Source organism: Oryctolagus cuniculus, chromosome 6 (genome assembly GCF_051225735.1).
Source record: "Oryctolagus cuniculus isolate XC-2025 breed Fujian yellow rabbit chromosome 6, ASM5122573v1, whole genome shotgun sequence".
NCBI classification, from domain to species: Eukaryota; Metazoa; Chordata; class Mammalia; order Lagomorpha; family Leporidae; genus Oryctolagus; species Oryctolagus cuniculus.
The window spans coordinates 60,895,420-60,917,903 of NC_142872.1; the positions used below are offsets into that span (position 1 = coordinate 60,895,420).

At 47.4% G+C, this 22,484-nt stretch overlaps 1 protein-coding gene across 1 annotated transcript in view; it reads left to right on the forward strand.

Annotated features, from left to right (window-relative positions):
* Window positions 1–8,485: 8,485 nt before the first annotated feature.
* The window catches only part of ATP6V0E1 (ATPase H+ transporting V0 subunit e1), a 39,473-nt gene continuing 25,474 nt past the window's right edge, over window positions 8,486–22,484 (forward strand). The window contains exons 1-2 of the mRNA XM_002710381.6: window positions 8,486–8,643; window positions 17,252–17,299. Of these exons, the coding sequence (XP_002710427.1) occupies window positions 8,540–8,643; window positions 17,252–17,299 (152 nt within the window). The 5' untranslated portion in view covers window positions 8,486–8,539. The remainder of the gene's footprint in view (window positions 8,644–17,251; window positions 17,300–22,484) is intronic.

A 22,484-nucleotide genomic window follows, 5' to 3' on the forward strand; every position in this document is an offset into this window, starting at 1 on the left:
ATCCACTGGTTCACTTGGGAGGTCATGTTTTTAAAAATTACCTGTTTATAAATTTTATTTGAAAGGCAGACAGAGATGTTTCTCACAAATACCCACCAGAGCTGCGGCTGAGCCCAGGTAAAGACAGGAGTCAGGAACTCAGCCTGGGGGCCAGTGCTGTGGCGAAGCAGGTTAACGCCCTGGCCTGAAGTGCTAGCATCTCATATGGGTGCTGGTTCGAGACCCGGCTGTTCCACTTCTGATCCAGCTCTCTGCTATGGCCTGGGAAAGCAGTAGAAGATGGCCCAAGTCCTTGGGCCCCTGCACCCGTGTGGGAGATCCAGAAGAAGCTCCTGGTTCCTGGCTTTGGATAGGTGCAGCTCTGACTGTTGCAGCCAACTGGGGAGTGAACCAGCAGATGGAAGACCTCTCTCTCCTCTCTCTGTGTAACTGACTTTCAAATACATAAATAAGTCTTAAAAAAAAAAAAAAAAGGAACTCAACCTGGGTCTCCCCTGTGGGTAGCAGAGACCCAATGACTTGAGCCGTTGTCTGCTGCCTTCCCAGGGTGCACATTACCAGGAAGCTGGGATCGGGAGCTGAGCCAGGACACAAACCCAGGCACTCCAGTATGAGATGCAGATATTCCAACTGCTATGCCAAACACCTGCCTTAGGAGGGCCTTTTTATGATCCTCTTCCCTATCTGTGAGAAACTAGACATGCTTGGCCTCACGAGTCCCTTGGTTGCCTGCTAATGTTAAGTCCCCAACTCTTGCCTAGAGCCTGTGATGCAGAGAGAGGTGGTGCCTGTGCATTCCCCATGTGGCCTTGTGTGATTCAAATGACCAAGTGAGTGTGGAACACTGGATTAGGATGTATGTAAAGCGTATGAAACAGAGTGGATGCCCGCCACACAGCAGCTATGAAGCTATTAGTATGCTGAGCTGGATGGACAGTCGGTTCTGTAGGTTGTAGTTTAATTTGACTTTAAAAATTTATATATTTGAAAGGATGAGTGACAAATGGATTTATATATATATATAGAGAGAGAGAGCTTGCATCCATTGGTTCACTCCCCAGGTGGCCACCACAGCCAGGGCTTTGCCAGGCCAAGCCAAGATCCTGGAAATCCCTGTGGGTCTCCCACGTGGATGGCAGGAGCCCAAGCTCAAGCTGCCCCACGGCTTTTCCATACACATGAGCAGGGAGCTGGAGCAGCCAGGACTTGAACTGGTGCTCATGTAAGATGCCGGCATTATATGGAGTGGCCTAATGTGCTGTGCCACAATGCCAGCCCCTCGAATTTGACTTTTGTCTGTTCTCAGCTGACATGGGTTTCAGGACTCCAAAAGTGGCATGAAAGTAAGATTTCACACTATCTTCCACTTAGAGCTCATACTGTATATTCCAATACTATCTAATCAGCCCCAGGCACCAGCCATTACACTCATTAGATATCATTGTGGAATCAAACATACTTGTTTTCAGCAACCTAGTTCCATACAAGTGACAGTAACATTTTACAAGCTGTAGTACCCCCCAACACAGGCATCCAAATCATATTTGATTGCCTATGCCGAGCCAAATGAATAATACATGTTAGCCGGCGCCATGGATCACTGCTAATCCTCTGCCTGCGGCACTGGCACCCCAGGTTCTAGTCCCGGTTGGGGCGCCAGATTCTGTCCCGGTTGCCCCTCTTCCAGTCCAGCTCTCTGCTGTGGCCCAGGAGTGCAGTGGAGGATGGCCCAGGTGCTTGGGCCCTGCACCCACATGGGAGACCAGGAGAAGCACCTGGCTCCTGGCTTTGGATCAGCACAGCGCACCAGCTATAGCAGCCACTTGGGGGGTGAACCAATGGAAAAAGGAAGACCTTTCTCTGTCTCTCACTGTCTAACTCTGCCAGTCCCCCCCCCCAAAAAAAAAAAAAAAACATATTAAGAGCAAGGAACTTGGCCTCAAATGGAGTTTGTTTTAGATTTATATAACTGAAAGGCAGAGTTACAGAGAGGCAGAGAGAGAGGTCTTCCATCTGCTGGTTCACTCCCCAGATGGCCATAACAGCCAGAGCTGTGCTGATCTGAAGCCAGGAGCCAGGAGCTTCTTCCGGGTCTCCCATGTGGGTGCAGAGGCCCAAGGACTTGGGCCATCTGCTGCTGCTTTCCCAGGCCAGAGCAGAGCTGGATCAGAAGTGGAGCATCCGGGGCTCCAACCGGCATTCATATGGGATGCCGGCACTGCAGGCGGCAGCTTTACCCTAGAGGGTGCCGGCCCCTCAAATGTAGTTCCATTCCCAGCTCTGTCATTTTTAGCTGTGTGACACTGGACAATTTGCTTCACCTCTCTGGGGAGATAAGACTAGTACCAGAGTTGTCAGACTTCTTATTTGAGATACTGTGCATAATAGTGCTCAGGACATTTTAGCTGTTTCTTTTAGAGGAGATTGGCAGTGAGTTCATTCAAGGGAGCTGTGGGCCAAGTTTTTCTCAAGAGTTCAGCAAATGTCTGAATGAGGGAAGGGCTGAAGGACAGCAGTGATGTGTTTCGGCTGCGGCAGGAAGAGGGGACCTCAGGGCGCTAGATAGGCGGGCTTGCCTGTCAGGGTTCAGGCTCGGGGCTCAGTGTGTTCCCTGGAGTGCCTGCATCTGGCAGTTGTCCACTGACCTCTTCATCACATCTGCAAACGGCCATTCCCTTGAGTGAGTCCTTTTGTGCTATTTTGGGAAGACTCCAAAATTTTAACTTCAGACAACTGCTTTTGAATGTCCACTTTCATATTCCACTCAGAAATGAGATATTCAGCCACAAGCTTTCCATGTGAGCTGGGGAGGGAACTCATTGAGTCTTGGTGGAACCAGACAGAACTCCACAAGGGTGGGCCCGCTGCCTGCAGTGCCGGCATCCCATGTGGGTGCCAGTTCAAGTCCCGGCTGCTCCACGTCCCATGCAGCTCTATGCTGTGGCTTGGGAGAGCAGTGTAGGATGGCCCGGGTCCTTGGGCCCCTGCGCCCACATGGGAGACTGGGAAGAGGCTCCTGGCTCCTGGCTTCGCGTCAGGGCAGCTCCTGCTGTTGCACCATTTGGGGAGTGAACCAGTGGATAGAAGACCTCTCTCTCTGCGGCTCTGCCTTTCAAATAAGTGAATAAATCTTTAAAAAAAAAAAAACAAACTACAAACCCAGTCCACCATCCTTTGCTGTTTGCTACACCTAGATTTGACGTGACTTAGACCTTTGTTCATTGTCCTTTTTACTTAGTTTTTTTTTTTTTTTTTTTTTTTTAGCAATACATGAGGGCTGGTGCTGTGGCACAGCAGGTTAATCCACCGGCTGCAGTGCCAGCATCCCATATGGGTGTGAGCTCAAGTCCTGGCTGCTCAGTCTCCATTCCAACTCCCTGCTAATGAGCCTTGGAAAGCAGTAGAGGACGGCCCAGGCACTTGGGCTGCTGCACCCACGTGGGAGACTTGGAGAAAGCTCCTGACTCCTGTTTTCGTCCTGTCCCAGTCCAGGCCTTTGCAGTGATTTGGGGAGTGAACCAGCACATGGAAGATCTCTCTCTCTCTCTTCTCGCTTTCTGTAATTCTGATTTGTAAATAAATAAAATAAATCTGACAAGTCATTCCTTGTCACCTTGACCCTTACTCAGTGCCCCTCAGAGCAGTCATTCTTCCTAGTTTCTTTCTTTTTTTTTTTTTTTTTACAGGCAGAGTTAGGCAGTGAGAGAGAGAGAGATAGAGAGAAAGGTCTTCCTTCCATTGGTTCACTCCCCTAATGGTCACCACGGCCAGCACTGCGATGATCCGAAGCCAGGAGCCAGGTGCTTCTTTCTGGTCTCCCATGCGGGTGCAGGGCCCAAGCACTTGGGCCATCCTCCACTGTCTTCCCGGGCCACAGCAGAGAGCTGGACTGGAAGAGGAGCAACCGGGACTAGAACCTGGGGTGCCTGCGCCGCAGGAGGAGGATAAGCCAAGTGAGCCATGGCACCGGCCCTCTTCCTAGTTTCTTGTATCATTCCAGAAATACTCTCTGCATATGCAATTGAGTGCTTATTGAAAGTCTGATCTGTGAAGAAGTCCTCATGAGAATGCAGGTAGTCCAAATTTAAACAGCTGTATGAGGTAGATTTATTGCTAGGACACTGTAATTACAATATAAATACGCACAAATGAAGTAAAATAGTCTATCAGAAATAACTAAACCAGAGACAGAGAGAGAGGCAGAGACAGAAAGAGGGTCTCCATCTACTGATTCACTCCTCACATAGCCTCAACAGCCAAGACTGACCCTGGCTAAATCCAGCAGCCTGGAACTGCACCCAGGTCTCCCACGTGGGTGAGGGGCCTAAGCACTGTGCCATCTTCTACTGCCTTCCCAGGCACATTAGCAGGGACTCTATCTGGGTCTCCCACGTGGATGGCTGGGGCTCAGCTGCTTTCCCAGATCATTAGCAGGGAATTGGATGGGAAGTGGAGCAGCTGGGACTTGAGCTGGTGCTCTGATATGGGATGCCTGGGTCATGGACCGTGGCTTATCCTGCTGCACAACACTGGCCCTCATCCTGATTTCCTGGCCATGCAGATAAACTGTTGAGTTTGGGCTTAGCAGCATACAATGTCAGTGTGACTCCATCTGATTTTTAGCATGGTCTGTGCTGGTGCTTAGTCCCAAACAAGGGCCTCTTGCAATTTCTATTAAACTACCTGGAATGGAGGGGCTCCCCAGACTTGCTGGGAGAGTCTCAGGGACTCCCCAGGTGCCTTTGGGTTACACTGGCCAGAGTGACTTATTTCTCAACAACTTTAAGCACCTTGAGGGCAGAGAACATTTTTACATGGGGTGGGCCCCATGGGTGGACCTCACCCATAGTTTTCCTTAGACACCTGTGATAAAATGTTTTTGGCCAATTGGCTGATAGAGGGAGCTGTTGGTCAATACTGGCCCACAAATATACCTCTCATTCCATGGAGGATGAAACAGACAGATTTAACAGAACCAGTGTCTGAAGAGCCAGGGACATCTGCTTCTTCAAGAGATTTCCTGGAAGGTGACGGAAAGGGTAGAGGCTACTCAAAAGGTTAACTTCAGAGAAAACATTTGCATTTATTTTAAAAATGGGAAAGAATTCAGGCTAGCCAAAAGGTGGGAGCCACCCAAATGTCCCTCAGTGAATGAATGGGTCAATCAACTGTGGTATATGCCATACATACAATATAACACTATTGTATGCATTTCTAGGGTTCAGCGTGATATTTCAATACATACACACTGTTCAAATCAGGGTAATAGGCATTTCTATTTCCTTGTCATTTCCTCCCTTCCAGGTTCTTCATAAAATGACTAACGGGTTATTGTGAACTAGAGTCGCCCACTGTGACTTAGTACCCCTGGCTAACTGTGTTTGGTACCCCTTATCCAACCTCCCACTATCTAGCGACCACTACCCTGCTCTCAGTCTGCTTTTGAAGTCTTCCACATACGCAGCAGGACGTGTACTATTTGTTTTTCAGTGTCCAGCTTATTTCACTTCATATGACATCCTCTGTTCCATCCATGTTGCTGCACATATCAGAACTTCATTGTTAATGGCTCAATAATATTCCATTGTGTATATATTATACAGCACATATTATTTATCCCTTCATCTGCATAGACATCTAGGTTACACCCATATTCTGAACATTGTGAACAGTGCTGCAATAAACAAGAGACTCCACGTATCTCCTTGACAGTCTGATTTCTTTTTTTTTTCCAGATTTTTATTTATTTATTTAAAAGAGTTACACACAGAGAGGAGAGGCAGAGAGAGAGGTCTTCCGCTGGTTGACTCTCCAATTGGCCACAACAGCTGGAGCTGCACTGATCCGAAGCCAGGAGCCAGGAGCCAGGAGCTTCTTCCTGGTCTCCCACGCAGGTGCAGGGCCCAAGCACTTGGGCCATCCTCCACTGCCTTCCCAGGCCATAGCAGAGAGCTGGATCTTAAGTAGAGAGCCGGGACCTGAACTGGCGCCTACACAGGATGCTGGCACTGCAGGTGATGGCTTTACCCACTATACCACAGTGCCGACCCCTCATCCATTAGCTATTAATGTTAGGGGCTGGCACTGTGACATGGCAGATAAAGCAGTGACGGCATCCCATATGGGCACTGGTTCGAGTCCCGACTGCTCCACTTCCTATCCAGCTCTCTGCTATGGCCTGGGAAAGCTGTAGAAGATGGTCTAAGTCCTTGGGCCCCTGCACCCACGTGGGACACCTGTAAGAAGCTCCTGGCTCCTGGCTTCAGATTGGCCCAGTGAACCAGCAGATGGAAGACTCTCTTTCTCTCTCTCTCTCTGCCTCTCTGTAACTCTGCCTTTCAAATAAATAAATAAATCTTTTAAAAAAAACTATTAACATTAATCCATTAACTATTAACAGAAGATTTTGAGAACCAAGCTTTTAACATGAGGGCCTCTGAGGACAGCCAAACTACTATCCAATCCACATCGATCTTCTCTTCAGTACTCAGCCTGCTTCCTATTCCTCTTGCAAAGCCTGGCTGGGGATTGGCTGGTGTGCACACTGTGCAGGATCAGCCACCCTCCTTCACCCTACACTGAGAGGCCAGTTTGCACCTCCAGGATGTGAATTCCCTGAGGGCTAACAGACTTAGGAGGTTTGTTTTCGTGGTGTTTTTGTTTGTTTGTTTGTTTTGTTTTAAAGAAAGAAACAGAGAATGAGCTCCCATCACTGTTTCCAAATGCCTGCAACAGCTGGGGCTGGGACAGGGTGAAGTTAGGGACCTGGAACTCTGAGCCTCCCACGTGGGTGGCAGGGACTCAAACACTTTGAGCCCTCACTTGCTGCTTCCTGGGATGCACATTAGCAGGAAGCTGGAATCAGAAGCAGAGTGTGGACCTGAACCGAGTTTCTGATACGGGAAGCCCCTCACTGACTTCTATTGCCCCAGCAGCTGCCCAGTGCACACGATATAAAGTGCAGTGGTTAAGGGCTCTGGTCCTGAAAAACTGCAGCACTCGAGGTTGAATCCTGGCCCGGGACAGTTACTATGTGACTTTGGGCCAGATCCTTAATCTCCTCCCTGAGCCTCACCTTCTTCAACTTTATTTATTTATTTTATAAATTTATTTGAAAGGCAAAGTTACAGAGAGGCAGAGGCAGAGAGAGAGGTCTTCCATCCACTGGTTCACTCCCCAAATGGCCGCATCGGCCAGAGCTGGGCCGATCCGAAGCCAGGAGCCAGGAGCTTCTTCCAGGTCTCCCACGTGGGTGCAGGGGCCCAAGGACTTGGGCCATCTTCTACTCTTTCCCAGGCCATAGCAGAGAGCTGCATCAGAAGTGGAGCAGCAGGGACTTGAACCCAAGCTCATATGGGATGCCGGCACTGCAGGCAGCGGCTTTACTGCTATGCCATAGCACCAGCCTCATACTTTCTTCAACTTTAAACTGGAGATAATAATTAATACTACTCATAGGCTGTAGTGAGGAGTGCAACTTAAAGCTGATACCTCCACATCTGGCACATAGGAATTCATTGGAATCCTGACTTATTATTGTCAAGTTCTCTATATGCTGCATTAGAAGTAGTGAACAGGGACCGGCGCTGTGGCACAGCGGGTTAACACCCTGACCTGCAGTACTGGCATCCCATATGGGTGCCGGTTCTAGTCATGGCTGCTCCTCCTCCAATCCAGCTCTCTGCTATGGCTTGGGAAAGCAATAGAAGATGGCCCAAGTCCTTGGGCCCCTGCACCCGCGTGGGAGACCTAGAAGAAGCTCCTGGCTCCTGGCTTCGGATCAGCTCAGCTCCGGCTGATGCGGCCATTTGGAGAGTGAACCAGTGGATGGAAGACCTCTCTCTGTCTCTACCTCTCTCTGTAACTCTTTCAAATAAGTAAAATAAATCTTAAAAAAAAAAAAAAAAAGTAGTGAACAGTGGTTAGGGCACCCATATCCCCTTTAGGAGTGCCTGGGTTCTACTCTTGGCTCCACTTCCGATTCTGACTTCCTGGTAATGTGCACCCTGGGAAATATCAGGTGATATTTCCAGTACCTGGGTCCCTGTCACCCACTTGGGCGATCCAAGACCCTGGCACCTGGCTCTGGCTTCAGCCTGGCCCAGACCCGACCCTTGTGGCCATCTGGGGAGTGAACCAGTGGATGGAAGCTCTCTCTCTCTCTGTCTCTTCCCCTCTCTGTCTCTCCCTGTTACTTTGCCTTTTAAATAAATACATCTTTTTAAAAAATGAAAATAAATTTTTTAAAAATTTAAGTAAATCAAGCTGTAAATAACTACACTCTTTTTCTAAAAGGGTTTACGTTCTTACCAGAAAACGTTGCGGCGCCTCCGGGAACTGCAACCTTGGCCGGGCCTTACCGCGAGCCAGAGAGGCCTGGGCGGTCTCTGACCCTGGAGGGGCGGAGTCCAGCGCGCGAGTCACGTGGGGTTGAGGAGGCGGGGCTTTGCGCGCGCTGGTCACGCGGTCCGGGGTTGACACTTCCGGGTGGGACCGAAGTGAGGCGGCGGGGCAGGGGTTGGCATCTCCGGCGGCGACCATGGCGTATCACGGGCTCACGGTGCCTCTCATCGTGATGAGCGTGTTTTGGGGTTTCGTCGGCTTCCTTGTTCCCTGGTTCATTCCCAAGGGTCCCAACCGGGGGTAAGTGCGCTAGGCCCAGCGTGGGGGGACGCGCGGCGAGCGGCGGGCGCGGGAGGGGGCGACCCCTGCGCCTGTCGGAGGACCTTGCGGGGATGCCCCTCGGTCCACAAGGCGGCTCCCGACCCCCGTGGGGTCCTCTCTCTTCGTAATCGCAGCAACTTCCGAATCCCCCGGCTCGAGCCTGAAGAGGTGACCTTCGGCAGGCTCTCCTTGGAAACGAGTTTGAGGGGAGTTTTTCCTCATCCTGCTCCTTGTGGGGAGGGTGCAGTCTAAACTGAGTTTATACCGACTCCGGGAGAAGTTGGGGTTCTCCCGGAATAGACTCTGGCCCCTGTAGCCCCGCCTGCCACCCACGTACAAGAGGCCTGGCTTGCCTCAACTTTATAAAGAAAAAAGATAAAATAAATAAATCTGGTCCCCGTGCCGTCGTAGTTGCGTTCAGAACAAGCTGGTCCAACGACACGGAGCCCAGGCCTAGCACCCAGCGGGCGCCCGGAGGTAGCTGGGGCCTGATCTAAGGCGAGGTTAATTACCCAGGAGCAGAAGGTATTGTTTAGAAACCCCTGCGTCATACCTTCGGGAGGGCGCTCCAGCTCCTGGGCACGAGTGTGCAGTGCTTAAGTATGATTGACTAAGGAAGGTGGGTATTTTTTTTTTTTTTTACGGATTTTTTTAGGGATTTCTTTGTTAGAGCTTTGTTTGGGAAGTAGAAAAAGAATTTTTTTTTATCATTTTATAAACTAGAACCTTGTTTGAGGAAACTTTGGAACGCTTTCCAGTTCCTTCTTTTGCTCAAGATCATGTGGGCTGGAACTTGGACTGAAGTCACAGTTTGTCAGAAACACTATCTCTGGAAACAAATTCCTAGTGCCTGCGTGCACAGTACTTTTGCCTGTGTGGGAACCACCAATGTCTGCTAAGTGGATAGTTCTATTGCCTTTATTAATGGAAAAGAAGTTTTATTACTTCCTTTATATTGTGTGACCTGAACTTCTTTTTCCTCTCTGAAATGTGCTTCCCTCATACCTGTTACTTCTTTTAGCCCCCAAATAAATGATGCATTTTTCAACAAGGAAAAATGGCCAAAAAATTTGTGTCATTTGTCAGCGCTAGGTCCCACCTCTGCCCCATAGCTGCAGTTAGGTGAGGTCACCTCTCCAGTCTATAGTAGTTGATGTAGGGAGTATCAGAATCCTGGGGTTATTAAAATTTAACAACTTTTGTATTAACCATATGTAATTAGACTTGTTTTTCCTTTTGGAGTTAGAGAACTTTGTTGAGTTTTTCATTACTTCACTGCCTGCCTGGCTGGCCTTCATACCCAGAAAAGCATTTATTAATATGCTTTCTTACAGACTGCTCCCTCCCCATCCAGGGGAGCGGATGCGCTGCTGTTTTCTGGGCAGTGAAACCCCCTGTGTCTGTACTCAGTTTCTAGCCGGCATGTAATGGTCGCAGTGTCTGACCTGCTAGTGATATGTTACCTGGGCCCGGTTCCCAGGCTCCGCAGCAATGCTCGGGTTTCCCACTCTTGGCAGGGTGGAGCAGACCTCGAAACTGTGCTCCCAGGAGTTGCTGGATTACACTTCAGGACACTGCTGCAGGGTAGATGATCCCTGTGACCTTGGACAGTTTACTTAACTTTTCCATGTCCCCATTTCCTGGTTGTAAAATGGAAATATTAGCACTGAATTAGGACTAATTCCCCTTTACCTCCTGAAAATAGAGCAGATTACGCTCTTGTGAAATACATGAAGGAGCGGAACCACTGCAAGGAGTGTGGAGAATTTTAAATGCAAGAGAACGTTTCTGGTTTGAGGAATTCACACACTGTTTTCTTTTCTTTTTTTTTTTAAGATTTATGTTTTGTTTGAAAAGCAGAAGTCTGCTTTTCACACACACACACACACACACACACACAGATCCTTCATCCACTGGTTCACTCCCAAATGGCTGCAGCTGGGCCAGACAGAAGCCAGGAGCCAGAAGTTTCCTCTGGGTCCCCCACATGGGTGCAGGGGCCCAAGCACTTAGGCCATCCTCCACTGCTTTCCCAGGCTATTAGCAAGGGCTCGAACAAGCACCCACAGAGGATGCTGGTGTCACAGAGGCCTAACCTACCACACCACAATGCTGGCCCCACACATCTTGAAGGAGATAAGTAAAGGAACTATGAGAAGAGGTATAGACAATACTGTTTTTAAGGTTTATTTATTTATTAGAAAGAGAGAGAGAGATCTTAGACATCTTCATCTGCTGGTTCATTCTCTAAGTGTCTGCAAGGCTGGGGCTGGTCCAGGCCAAAGCCAGGAGCCCAGAACTCCATCCAGGTCTCCTATGTGGGAAGCAGGGGCCCAAGTACTTGGGCTGTCTTCTGCTGCCTCCGCATGTGCAGCAGCAGGGAGCTGGATTGGAAGTGGAGCAGTTGGGACTCAAATCAGCACCCTGATAGGGGATGCCACTGTCACAAGCAGTGGCCTAACCCACTGAACCACGAGCTGGCCCCTAAAGAATGCTTTTTTAAAAATAGATTTATTTATTTGTTTATTTGAAAGGCAGAGTGATAGAGAGAGGAAGACACACACACAGAGCTTCCATCCGCTGGTTCACTCCCAGATAGCTATAATAGCCAGAGCTGTGCCAGGCCAAGCCAGGAGCAAGAGCTCCATCCAGGTCTTCGACTTGGATGGCAGGGACCCAAGGACTTGGGCCATCACCCCCTGCCTCCCGGGTGCATTATCAGGAAATTGGATCAGAAGTGGAGCAGCTGGGACTTGACCTGTACTCCAGTATGCTATGTGGGTGACCCGCGTGGCAGCCATATGAAGAATACTTTTATGTTATATCCTCGTCACTGAGAGACTGCACAGCAAAAAGCTGAAAACTGGGTGATTGGGAGGTTGTCAGGACCTAGTGAGGCAGGGAGAACAGGGCAAAAGGGTGAACTCTTCTGACTGCATGGATAGCCCAAAGCAAGCCCCTGGCTCTTCAGTCTGCCCTGCAACTGAAAGTGAGCAGCGTGAAGTCAAGAGTGTCCTGGAGTCAGCTTTCTTGACCATTCCTGTTTTTCTTGACTTACCTGTTTTTCTTTAGGATACCATAGATTTTTTTAAAGTATTTATTTATTTGAAACACAGAGTTACAGAGAGGCAGAGAGCGAGCGAGATCTTCCATCTGCTGGTTCACTCCCCAAATGGCCACAGTGGCCAGTAGCAGTGCTGATCTGAAACCAGGAGCCAGGAGCTTCTTCTGGTCTCACACATGGGTCCAGAGGTACAAGGATTAGGCCATCTTCTACTGCTTTCCCAGGCCATAGCAGAGAGCAGGATCAGAGGTGGGGCAGCCGGGACTCTAATGGGCGCCCTTTTGGGATGCCGGGACTGCAGGCGACAGCTTTACCCACTACACCATAGCTGGCTCCACCATAGATTCTTTGAAAGCTTCAAGTTTTTTCAACTTGGCTCCCTTACCAGTAGATGTGGAGGGTGGGGAAGAGGATAGTGTGCTGGGAACTGAGGTTTTTTTATCAACATTTTCAGATATACAGGAAAGTGGAAAGAGTTATCAAATGAGTGCCGTATACCATCACTTAGATTCAGTAACAGTTAACATATTCATGTCTCCTTTTTGAGTGTGTGTGTGTGTGTGTATAGAATTTTGCTGAGGCATTGGAAAATAAATTGCAGTCATTGTGACACATTCCCTATAAATTCTTGGGCATGCACCTCCTAAGAAGACAGATGTTTGGAGCCGATTATTTTCCGAGGCAGCTTTCATATGAGCCAGGTAACACCAAGGTGCCTCGGCTGCTTCAGCTCTGTGAGCTGACCTCTTGGGGGAGAGAGAAGACCGTGGCAAGGGATGCTAGGTTGGTGCATGTAAAAGCGGAAGATGAGCAAAAAGCTTGGAATTGAGACTCACAAGGAAGCTGAGTTTTGGGGAACAGTGAGGGTGCCTGCCTTCAGGACTGAAGGGTTGATGGTGGGGGAGGTGAAGCGAGTTAGGGAGGGAATTCATAACGAGGGAGGAGCTGGCTTTGATTCTGGCAAACATTTTTATTATGCAACTGTCAATGTTTTTTTTTACCATAAACTTTCATACATATTTATTTATATAAGTATAATGTATACATTATGATTTTAAAGAATCTGCCTTCAAAATATATCTAAACTCTTACCCACCCTTACTCCCTTCACTGCTACCAACCTTCCCTTGTGGGTTATGCCAGTTCCTCCCTGAACTGATGTAACTGATTTTCCCCTTTGCTCTGCCAGTCTTTTCCAAGCTACCTGAGAGATCTTATTAGAATTTGAATCCATCTTGCCCCCTCCTTGAATCCATCCACATAATTCCCTTTCACATAGGGTAACAGCAGGTGTCCCACCGGACACCTTTTTCCTCCCCTCCTACTACTCAGCTGCCCTTGCTCGGCTTCAGCCACACTGACCTCTTTCCGTGAATGCTGGTGCCCTCTCATCTCAGGTCTCCGTGCTTCCTCCTCCACTGCCCGGGAAGCACCCTTGACCGCTTAGGGTCTGCACTGAATGCCACCTCCTCCGCAAGGCCTCATTAAGATTCTGCTGCACCCTCCAACCCCTGTGTACCTTATCTTCCTCTCCTGCTTTATTCTCCATCACCACTTACTGGCATATGGATGATAGACAGTTATTATTTGTTTATTGTTCATCTTGTTTGTTGTCTGTTTCCCCAAATAGTATGTAAACTTTGGTGGGATTTGATCCATTTTATTCCTGCTCTTGCCTTGGAGCTTGATACATACAGGATACTCAGTTGAATGAATATGCCAATATGTTAGCTATGGAAAACTTAAGCAACTTCTAAAGGGTGACCTATATAATGTGAGTTCCAATATTTGCTTTCCAAGTTCCAGAAGGTGGTCTTATTCACTCCCTGGGGCTTGGAGGCTCCTCTTTCCTGTGGGTAACAAGTTGCCTTTGTAAAGTCTGAAGTTGGGGGCCTGTGCTGTGGTGCAGCGGGTTAAAGCCTTGGCCTGCAGCGTTGGTATCCCATATGGGCACTGGTTCGAGTCCCGGCTACTCCACTTCCAACCCAGCTCCCTGATAATGCACCTGGGAAAGCAGTGGAAAATGGACCAAATTCTTGGGCCCCTGCACCCATGCAGGAGACCCAGAAGAAGCTCCTGGCTCCAGGCTTCCTCTTGGTCCATCTCCAGCTGTTGTGGCCATTTGGGGGAGTAAAGCAGCAGATGGAAGATCTCTCCCCCACCACACCCCCCACTCTCTCTCTGTCTCTACCTCTCTCTGTAAACTCTGCCTTTCAAATAAATAAAATAAATCTTTTAAAAAAATAGAAAAGTCTTACGTTGAAGAGTGATGTCATGAAAGGAATGCAGTGGAAAGGTTCATCTGAATAGTTTTGTGTAGAATGAAAGAGAAAGAAAAACGTTTTGAATCTGCCAGCAGTGGAAAGCAAAAAAAAAAAAAAAAACAAAAAAACCACCTTGTTGGGGGAAGATGCTTCAAAGGACAAATCTGCAGCATTTGGTGACTGTGAGGGTGCAGAGGAGGCAGGAGCAAAAGATGATAGATTTGAAGGTGGATTGGATGAGTAGAAATAGCGCTGCTGCTGGGGAGTAGGAGTTGCAGAAAGGGAGCTTTTGGAGAGATGGGAAGAGACTGCCGTGAATTCAGTTTTAGAAGTGGTGAAATCTAGCTTTTCAGAGATCCAGGGGGAACTCTTCCAGATGTGAGTGGAGATGGGCTAGAAAGTGATGTGTTTAGTAGAAGTGCGGTGTTACTCCCAAGAATACTACCAGATAGGGTAGTTACTCATTAGAGGGTGGATGTTTGCACAGTAGTTAGGGCACTGCTTGGGACATTCACATCCATATCAGAGTGCTTGGGTCCGAGTCCCAGCTAATGCCTGGGAAGGCAGCAAGTAATGGGGCTCAGGTCACTGTGTCCCTGCCGCCTACATGGGAGACCAGGATTGAGGTCCAAGCTCCTGACTTTGGCCTGGTGCATCCCCAGCTATTGTGGGCATTTGAGGTGTGAATCAGCAGCTTAAAGATCTCCCTCTCCCTCTCCCTATGCTCTGTGTCTGCCTCTCCCTCTGCCTCTCTCCCTCCCCTTCTCTCCCTCTCCCTTTCCCTCTCCTTCTCTCTCCCTCACTCTCCCTCTCCTTCCCTCTCCCTCCCTCTCCTTCCCCTTCCCCTTCCCTGTCTGTCTCTGTCACTTTGCCTTTCTTCTTTTTTTTTTCTTTTTCTATTTTCTTTCTTTTATTTATTTATTTTTTTTTGACAGGCAGAGTGGACAGTGAGAGAGAGAGACAGAGAAAAAGGTCTTCCTTTGCCGTTGGTTCACCCTCCAATGGCCGCCGCGGCCGGCGCACCGCGCTAATCCGATGGCAGGAGCCAAGTACTTATCCTGGTCTCCCATGGGGTGCAGGGCCCAAGCACTTGGGCCATCCTCCACTGCACTCCCTGGACACAGCAGAGAGCTGGCCTGGAAGAGGGGCAACCGGGACAGAATCCAGCGCCCCGACCGGGACTAGAACCCGGTGTGCCAGCGCTGCAAGGCGGAGGATTAGCCTAGTGAGCCACTGCGCCGGCCACTTTGCCTTTCAAATAAAACAAAAATAAATTTGAAAGAAAAGAAAAACCTAAAAATAAAACCCTCATTGTCATTGCAACCTTTTCTGTTCAGTTTCAGATGAGTTTGAGTTGGGCACTTAAGCTGTGTCATCAATTCATAGTCTTTTTTTTTTTTTTTAAGAATTTCTTTATTTTTGCTTTTTTAAAAGATTTTATTTATTTATTTGAGAGGTAGAGTTAGATAGTGAGAGAGAGAAACAGAGAGAAAGATGTTCCAGCTGCTGCTTTGCTCCCCAAATGGCCACAACAGCCAGAGCTGAACCGATCTGAAGCCAGAAGCCAGAAGCTTCTCCTGGGCCTCCCACTCAGGTGCAGGGACCCCAGCACTTGGGCCATCTTCTACTGCTTTCCCAGGCCATAGCAGAGAGCTGGATCAGAAGAGGAGCAGCTGATACTCAAACTGGTGCCCATATGGGATGCTGGCACTGCAGGTGAAGGATTAAGCTACTGTGCCACAGCACCAGTCTCTATTTTTAATTTTTTTAAAGATTTATTTATGGGGCTGGTTCTGTGGCATAGCAGGTAAAGCTGTCACCTGCACTGCTGACATCCCATATAGGCACCGGTTTGTGTCCCAGCTGTTCCTCTTCTGATCCAGCTCTCTGCTGTGGCCTGGGAAAGCAGTAGAAGTTGGCCCAAGTCCTTGGGCCCCTGTATTCATGGGGGAGACCTGGAAAAAGCTTCTGGCTCCTGGCTTTGGATCAGCCCAGCTCTGGCTGTTGTGGTCACTTAGGGAGTGAACCAGCGGATGGAAATCTTTTTTTTTTTTTTTTGACAGGCAGAGTGGACAGTGAGAGAGAGAGAGAGACAGAGAGAAAGGTCTTCCTTTGCCGTTGGTTCACCCTCCAATGGCCGCCGCGGCCGGCGCACCGCGCTGATCCGATGGCAGGAGCCAGGAGCCAGGTGCTTTTCCTTGTCTCCCATGGGGTGCAGGGCCCAAGCACCTGGGCCATCCTCCACTGCGCTCCCGGGCCACAGCAGAGAGCTGGCCTGGAAGAGGGGCAACCGGGACAGAATCCGGCGCCCCGACCGGGACTAGAACCCAGTGTGCCGGCGCCGCTAGGCGGAGGATTAGCCTAGTGAGCCGCGGCGCCGGCCGGAAATCTTTTTAAAAAATTTATTTATATATTGAAAGAGTTAAGGAGAAGTAGAGGCAGAGGTAGAGAGAGAGAGAGAGAGAGAGAGAGAAAGAAAGGTCTTCGATCCGCTGGTTCCGCTGCAGTGGTAAAGATTAGGCCAGGCACAAACCAAGAGCAGGCACTTCTTCCAGGTCTCCTACATGGGTTCAGGGGCCCAAGGATTTCAGCCATCTTCAGCTGCGAGCTGGATTGGAAGAGGAGCAGCCAGGACTCAAATCGGTGCCCATATGGGATGCCAGCACTGCAGGCAGCAGCTTTACCCACTATGCAATCCATGGTCTTTTTTTTTTTTTTTTTTTAAAGATTTGTTTATTTACTTGAAAGTCAGAGTTAACACAGAGAGAAGTCTTCCATCTGCTGGTTTACACCCCAGCTGGCCGCAACGGCTGGAGCTGCGCTGATCTGAAGCCAGGAGCCAGGAGCTTCTTCCAGGTCTCCCACGTGGGTGCAAGGGCCCAAGGACTTGGGTCATCCTCTACTGCTTTCCCAGGCCATAGCAGAGAATTGGATTGGAAATGGAGCAGCCAGGACTAGAACCAGTGCCCATATGGGATGCCGGCACTGCAGGCTGTGGCTTGACCTGCTACACCACAGCACTGGTTCCTGAAATCCATAGTCTTTTAAATAGAAATGTTTCATTGCATAGTTAGGTTTCTACCAAGTGTACCCTGAACACATGGCAGTTTACTGAATGTCTGAAAAAATTCAGAGTCACTTTCTTGGTGCACAGTCCATGCCAGTTTGATAACTCCAGAGGGGACTGAAACCATTCTACAGTGCCTGCATAGTGTGCTAGTTATCTGACATGTGTGTGGTTTGTTTTTTTCTTTTTTAGAGTTATCATCACCATGTTGGTGACCTGTTCTGTTTGCTGCTATCTCTTGTAAGTATATTGTCTCTTGTAAGTAGTTTTTTCCTAAAATATTAAATAATTATTCTTAGTATTTGTAATGGATGTGATTTATATGTTTGTTTCATTGGAACCTGTCCTAAATGTTATATCTGGAAATAGTGTCCTCAAATTGAAAATACCATGCTTTTCCAACGTTCTGCATATTTATGTAAGAACTGTATACAGATGCTATGTCTCAGGAATTCTGGTGTAATTCAGTTAGCACAGGATTGAAGCCTATAATTAACTGGAAGTTGCAATTGTACTGCTTTATATATTATTATTATTATATACTTAAGGCTTCATTTCACTGAACTGTCTCACTATGAAGCTAATAAAGCCATCTTTTTGTTGTTGTTGTTGTTTAATGAATAGATGTTAAGCTAGCATTATAATCAGGGAGAGAAAGGATCATTTATTAACAAATGTTTATAAACTGTGTCAAAGTATAATAATTTGTATCTATTTGAATAGATAATATAATTTGTATAAACTATTGAGTGAAAGCTCTTTTAGGATATGGTAATTTCATTTCCTCAATAAATATATTTGGAATACTGCTTTTTATCCTCATGAGTATCCAAAATGGCAAAACTGCAGTTGAGCTGTTTTAAATTTTTATTTATTTATTTTCTTTTTTTTTTAAACTTGTATTTAGTAAATATAATTTCCCATAGTACAGTTTATGGATTACAATGGCTTTTCCCCCCCATAACTTCCCTCCCATAACTTCCCTCCCACCCGCACCCCTCCCATCTCCCGCTCCCTCTCCCATTCCATTCACATCAAGATTCATTTTCAATTATCTTTATACACAGAAGATCAATTTAGTATATATTAAGTAAAGATTTCATCAGTTTGCACCCACACAGAACATAAAGTGTAAAATACTGTTTGAGTACTAGTTATAGCATTAATTCACATTAGACAACGCATTAAGGACAGAGATCCCACAGGAGGAGTAAGTACACAGTGACTCCTGTTGTTGACTTAACAATTTGACACTCTTATTTATGGTGTCAGAAATATCTCTAGGCTCTAGTCATGAGTTTCCAAGGCTATGGAAGCCTCTTGAGTTCGCTGACTTCCATCTTATTCAGACAGGGTCATAGTCAAAGTGGAAGTTCTCTCCTCCCTTCAGAGAAAGTTACCTCCTCCTTTGATGGCCCGTTCTTTTCTACTGGGATCTCACTTGCAGTATTTATTTATTTTCATTTCATTTGAAAGGCAGAGACAGACATACAGAAGAGAGAACTTCCATCCATTCCCTAATTGTCTGCAGTAGCTGGGGTTGTACCAGGCCAAAGCCAGGAGCCTGGAATTCCACCCAGGTCTCCCCTCTGGGTAAGAGGGACCCAAGTACTTGGGCCATCACCTGCTGCCTCCCACGGTGTGCATTAGCAGGAAGCTGGACTTCAGAGTGGAGCTAGGACTGGAACTTCACACTCTGATATGGGATATGAGCAACTTAAGCCACGTCTTAACCATTCAACCAAACACCCACTCCTTTCTTATTTTCATTTAAAATTTATTTATTTATCTTCATTTCATTTGACAGGCAGAAAGAGAAGAGAGATTGCAATTGAGCTCTTATAAAACTATCATGCCTATATTCTCCCCTTCCTTGAAGACTGGAATGAGAATGAGTCAAGTCATAGGGGGGAAACCACAAACCTTAATCAGTTCATGAAGAGTCATTGCTTCAGAGTCATGCTTTTAAGAGTTGCTTTTTAGTCTAGAAGCAGTGATTCTCTTTTCTTGAAGAGAGCTTTTTAGGGCCTGGAGTTGTGACGTAGCAGGTGAAACCGCCACCTGTGACACTGGCATCCCATATGGGCACCGATTAGAGTTTGATCCAGCTCCCTGCTAATAGTCTGGGAAAGCAGCGGAAGATGGCCCAAGTGCTTGAGCCCCTGTACCTACTTGGGAGACCTGGATGGAGTTCTAGGCTCCTGGCTTTAGCCTGGCTAAGCACTGGCCATGACAGCTATATGGAGAGTGACCAGTAGATGGAAGATATCTCCCTCCCTCTTTCTCTCTCTCTCTCTCTCTCTCTCTCTCTCTCTCTCTCTCTCTCTCTTTAACTCTGACTTGCAAATAACTAAAATCTTAAAAAAAATAAAAAGAGAGAGAGAGTGAGCGAGCTTTCTAGCCTTCCAAGGCTTCAGTGACATGGGAAGAGTTGGAGTTGGCCAAGGTTTCAGTTAGTGTGGCAGTTGTAGTGCATCCTGAGATGAAACACTGTGGCCCTCTCTGATCCTGAATCTGTGAATGTCCAGGATCCCAGGGTTCTGCAGTCGGCTTTTTTCCCCATAATTGAGATTTTATTGATGTTGAGAATCAGTACACAGACATTTCAGTTTGTGCACAATTCTTAATATGAGTACTGAAAATCTAAGAAGCCATGAATTGTCATTCTTTTATTTTTTTAAAAGTTATTCCAGTGACTTTCCAGCTTCAAATTTGGAGGCAGCTCTTCCTTAAGAGGCTATCAAGTACCAGTATCTTCAAAGGTTGCTGTTACGTAAATCCCACGCAGTCACAATTTAATATCACATACACAACATACCCAAATTTTCAGTCTTTCACAGTACATGAACAAAATCATTATGAAAACTGGACTCCCACAACCAAAGGTGTTACAGAGCACACATGGTTCCCACACAGCAACAAGGAGAGGTTTTCTGTAGGAAACAGTTCTACTAAACAACACAGGAGAAGTAACTGAAAACATTCAAGACAGATTAAATGCACAATTGAGACTCCAAATTGTCATTTGGTATGCGTTGTATTGTAGAATATAAAAACCACTAGCCCTTATGGGATGTTAGCGTTAACACCCAAGAGAGTCAAAGCCTCCCTCCCATAATTCAATATCCCACTATTTTCTGGTTGTGCCAAAAAATAAACCAGTAAATGATTTCACCTCTTTTTAAAAAAATCGTTTACACTTAAAAAATTGGGACGAGGTAGGCTTCCCTCCTTCTTAAAAGTGTTTTAGAGCTACTAAAAACTTGCATTTACGAAATAGCTGATAAAAATAGTCCTCTGGATTGTACAGGAAAGGAGACTTCTTTCTCCTGTGCTTCATCAGACTGGCCTCTCGTCATTTTGACTGTCTCTGTTTTCTGCAGGCTAATCTTTAGCTTCCTGGGGAGCCACCTTGGCCTATTTTCCCTTTGCTCCTCTCCTCCTGTTTGTTTGCATTTTTGTCTGATGACTTATCCTTCCCTGCGGCTTCCCCCGGGCAGCTTCCTCCTCCTGGGCTCCTCCTTTGCTGCCCCTTCGGCAGAGCTGATCCTCTCGGGCATCTTGGCAGCAGGGAGGGCACGTGCACCAGGAGCCTTCACAAAGCTGGGCTTCCTGGCTGGTGCCTGCACTGGAATTTTCAAAGAAATTTGTGGTACTAAGCCAAGCTCCAGTTCTCAAGATTAACCATGCCACAGTCATTACCGTGGCTTTTGGCTGTCTGACCACTCATTCAGTTGTGAGATGTAACTTCAGTATTGAAAGCTGAATCAGGTGTTTTCAAAGTGTTGCTAAATGATCATGATAATCTTTGCTTCAACACTGGGTTCAGAGGGTAGGACTTTGTAAAGTCTGCTTGTTTGTTCTTTGGTTTTCTGGTTAGGGAAGGAAGTAAAAGACTCTGAGGCTTAGTCTCCAGAGTGGAAGTCTGTCAAGCAGTGTTCTGCCCTGAGGGTAATTGAGAGTAAGCGTGGGCATCATCAAGAATTGCTGGCTTTAATCAGGGTGACGGAACACCCTCCATCCTACCGAATCTCCTGTGGCAAACCGAGCAGGGGAGCATGCAGGTACCAAGGCATGCTCCTCTGATGGGAGTGGCCTTTGTAGATATCACTTGACAATTTCTGTGATATGAGCCGTCTCCGTGCTGGTGGCGTCTAAAAAGAGAAAAATTATTACACAGAGCAATGACTTAAGATTAAACACGAATGTGACCAAGATGTGTGACTTTCTGGATCACCATAGTCTGAAACATGGGTATTTTCATGATACTCTCTTTATTTTTTTTTAATTTATTTTTTATTTTGACAGGTAGAGTTATAGACAGTGAGAGAGAGAGAAAGACAGAGAGAAAGGTCTTCCTTCTGTTGGTTCACTCCCCAAATGGCCGCCACGGCCGGCGCTGCGCTGGCCCGAAGGCAGGAGCCAGGTGCTTCCTCCTGGTCTTCCATGCGGGTGCAGGGCCCAAGGACCTGGGCCACCCTCCACTGCTTTCCCGGGCCACAGCAGAGAGCTGGACTGGAAGAGGAGCAACCGGGACAGAATCCAGCACCCCAACCGGAACTAGAACCTGGGGTGCCGGCACTACAAGGTGGAGGATTAGCCTAGTGAGCCATGGCGCAGGCCCCCATGATACTCTGTAAAACAAGCATGCCTTTCCAATCAGTCTCATGCCTCTTGATTTCATTTTCAGATGTAAAATGAATAATTGGGCTTGGTTGGGTGTTTCTTCACCCTGAGACCTAGTGGTTCAGCCAAGAGCCAGCCATGGGCCCTTGTCCCTTGCTGTCTAGACTTGCATCCATTTTTTTCATTGTCCCACGTGCTGGCAAATGCTGTGTTGAAGGTGGGTACTGTCAGTGGTGTATTACTATAGGTAGGCCGCAGTGTCATATTAAATGGTTCCAGAGCCAGTTTCTGGGGAAGTGGACTGGGAACCATTGACTCTATGAAGTCATTTTTTTCTTTTGTTTCTTTGAAACCTGATCATGTATCCTGTTTAGAAGGATATCTGAAAAATAGGCGTGGAATTCAAACCCCAAATGTTTTATATACCCTATTCCACAAAGGAGCAAGATTCTATAATAAGCTTGAAAATTTAAAAAAACTTAGATGTTTGGCACAATGTATTTTCTTATTTTTTTTCTTAAATATTTATTTATTTATTTGAAAGGCAGAGTTACAGAGAGTCAGAGGCAGAGAGAGAGAGAGAGAAGTCTTCCATCCACTGGTTCACTCCCCAGTTGGCTGCAACAGCTGGAACTGGGCTGATATGAAGCCAGGAGCCAGGAGTTTCTTCCGGGTCTCCCATGTGGGTGCAGGGGCCCAAGGACTTGAGCCGTCTTCAACTGTTTTCCCAGGTCATAGCAGAGAGTTGGATAGGAAGAGGAGCAGCTGAGACTCGAACCAGCGCCCATATAGGATGGCG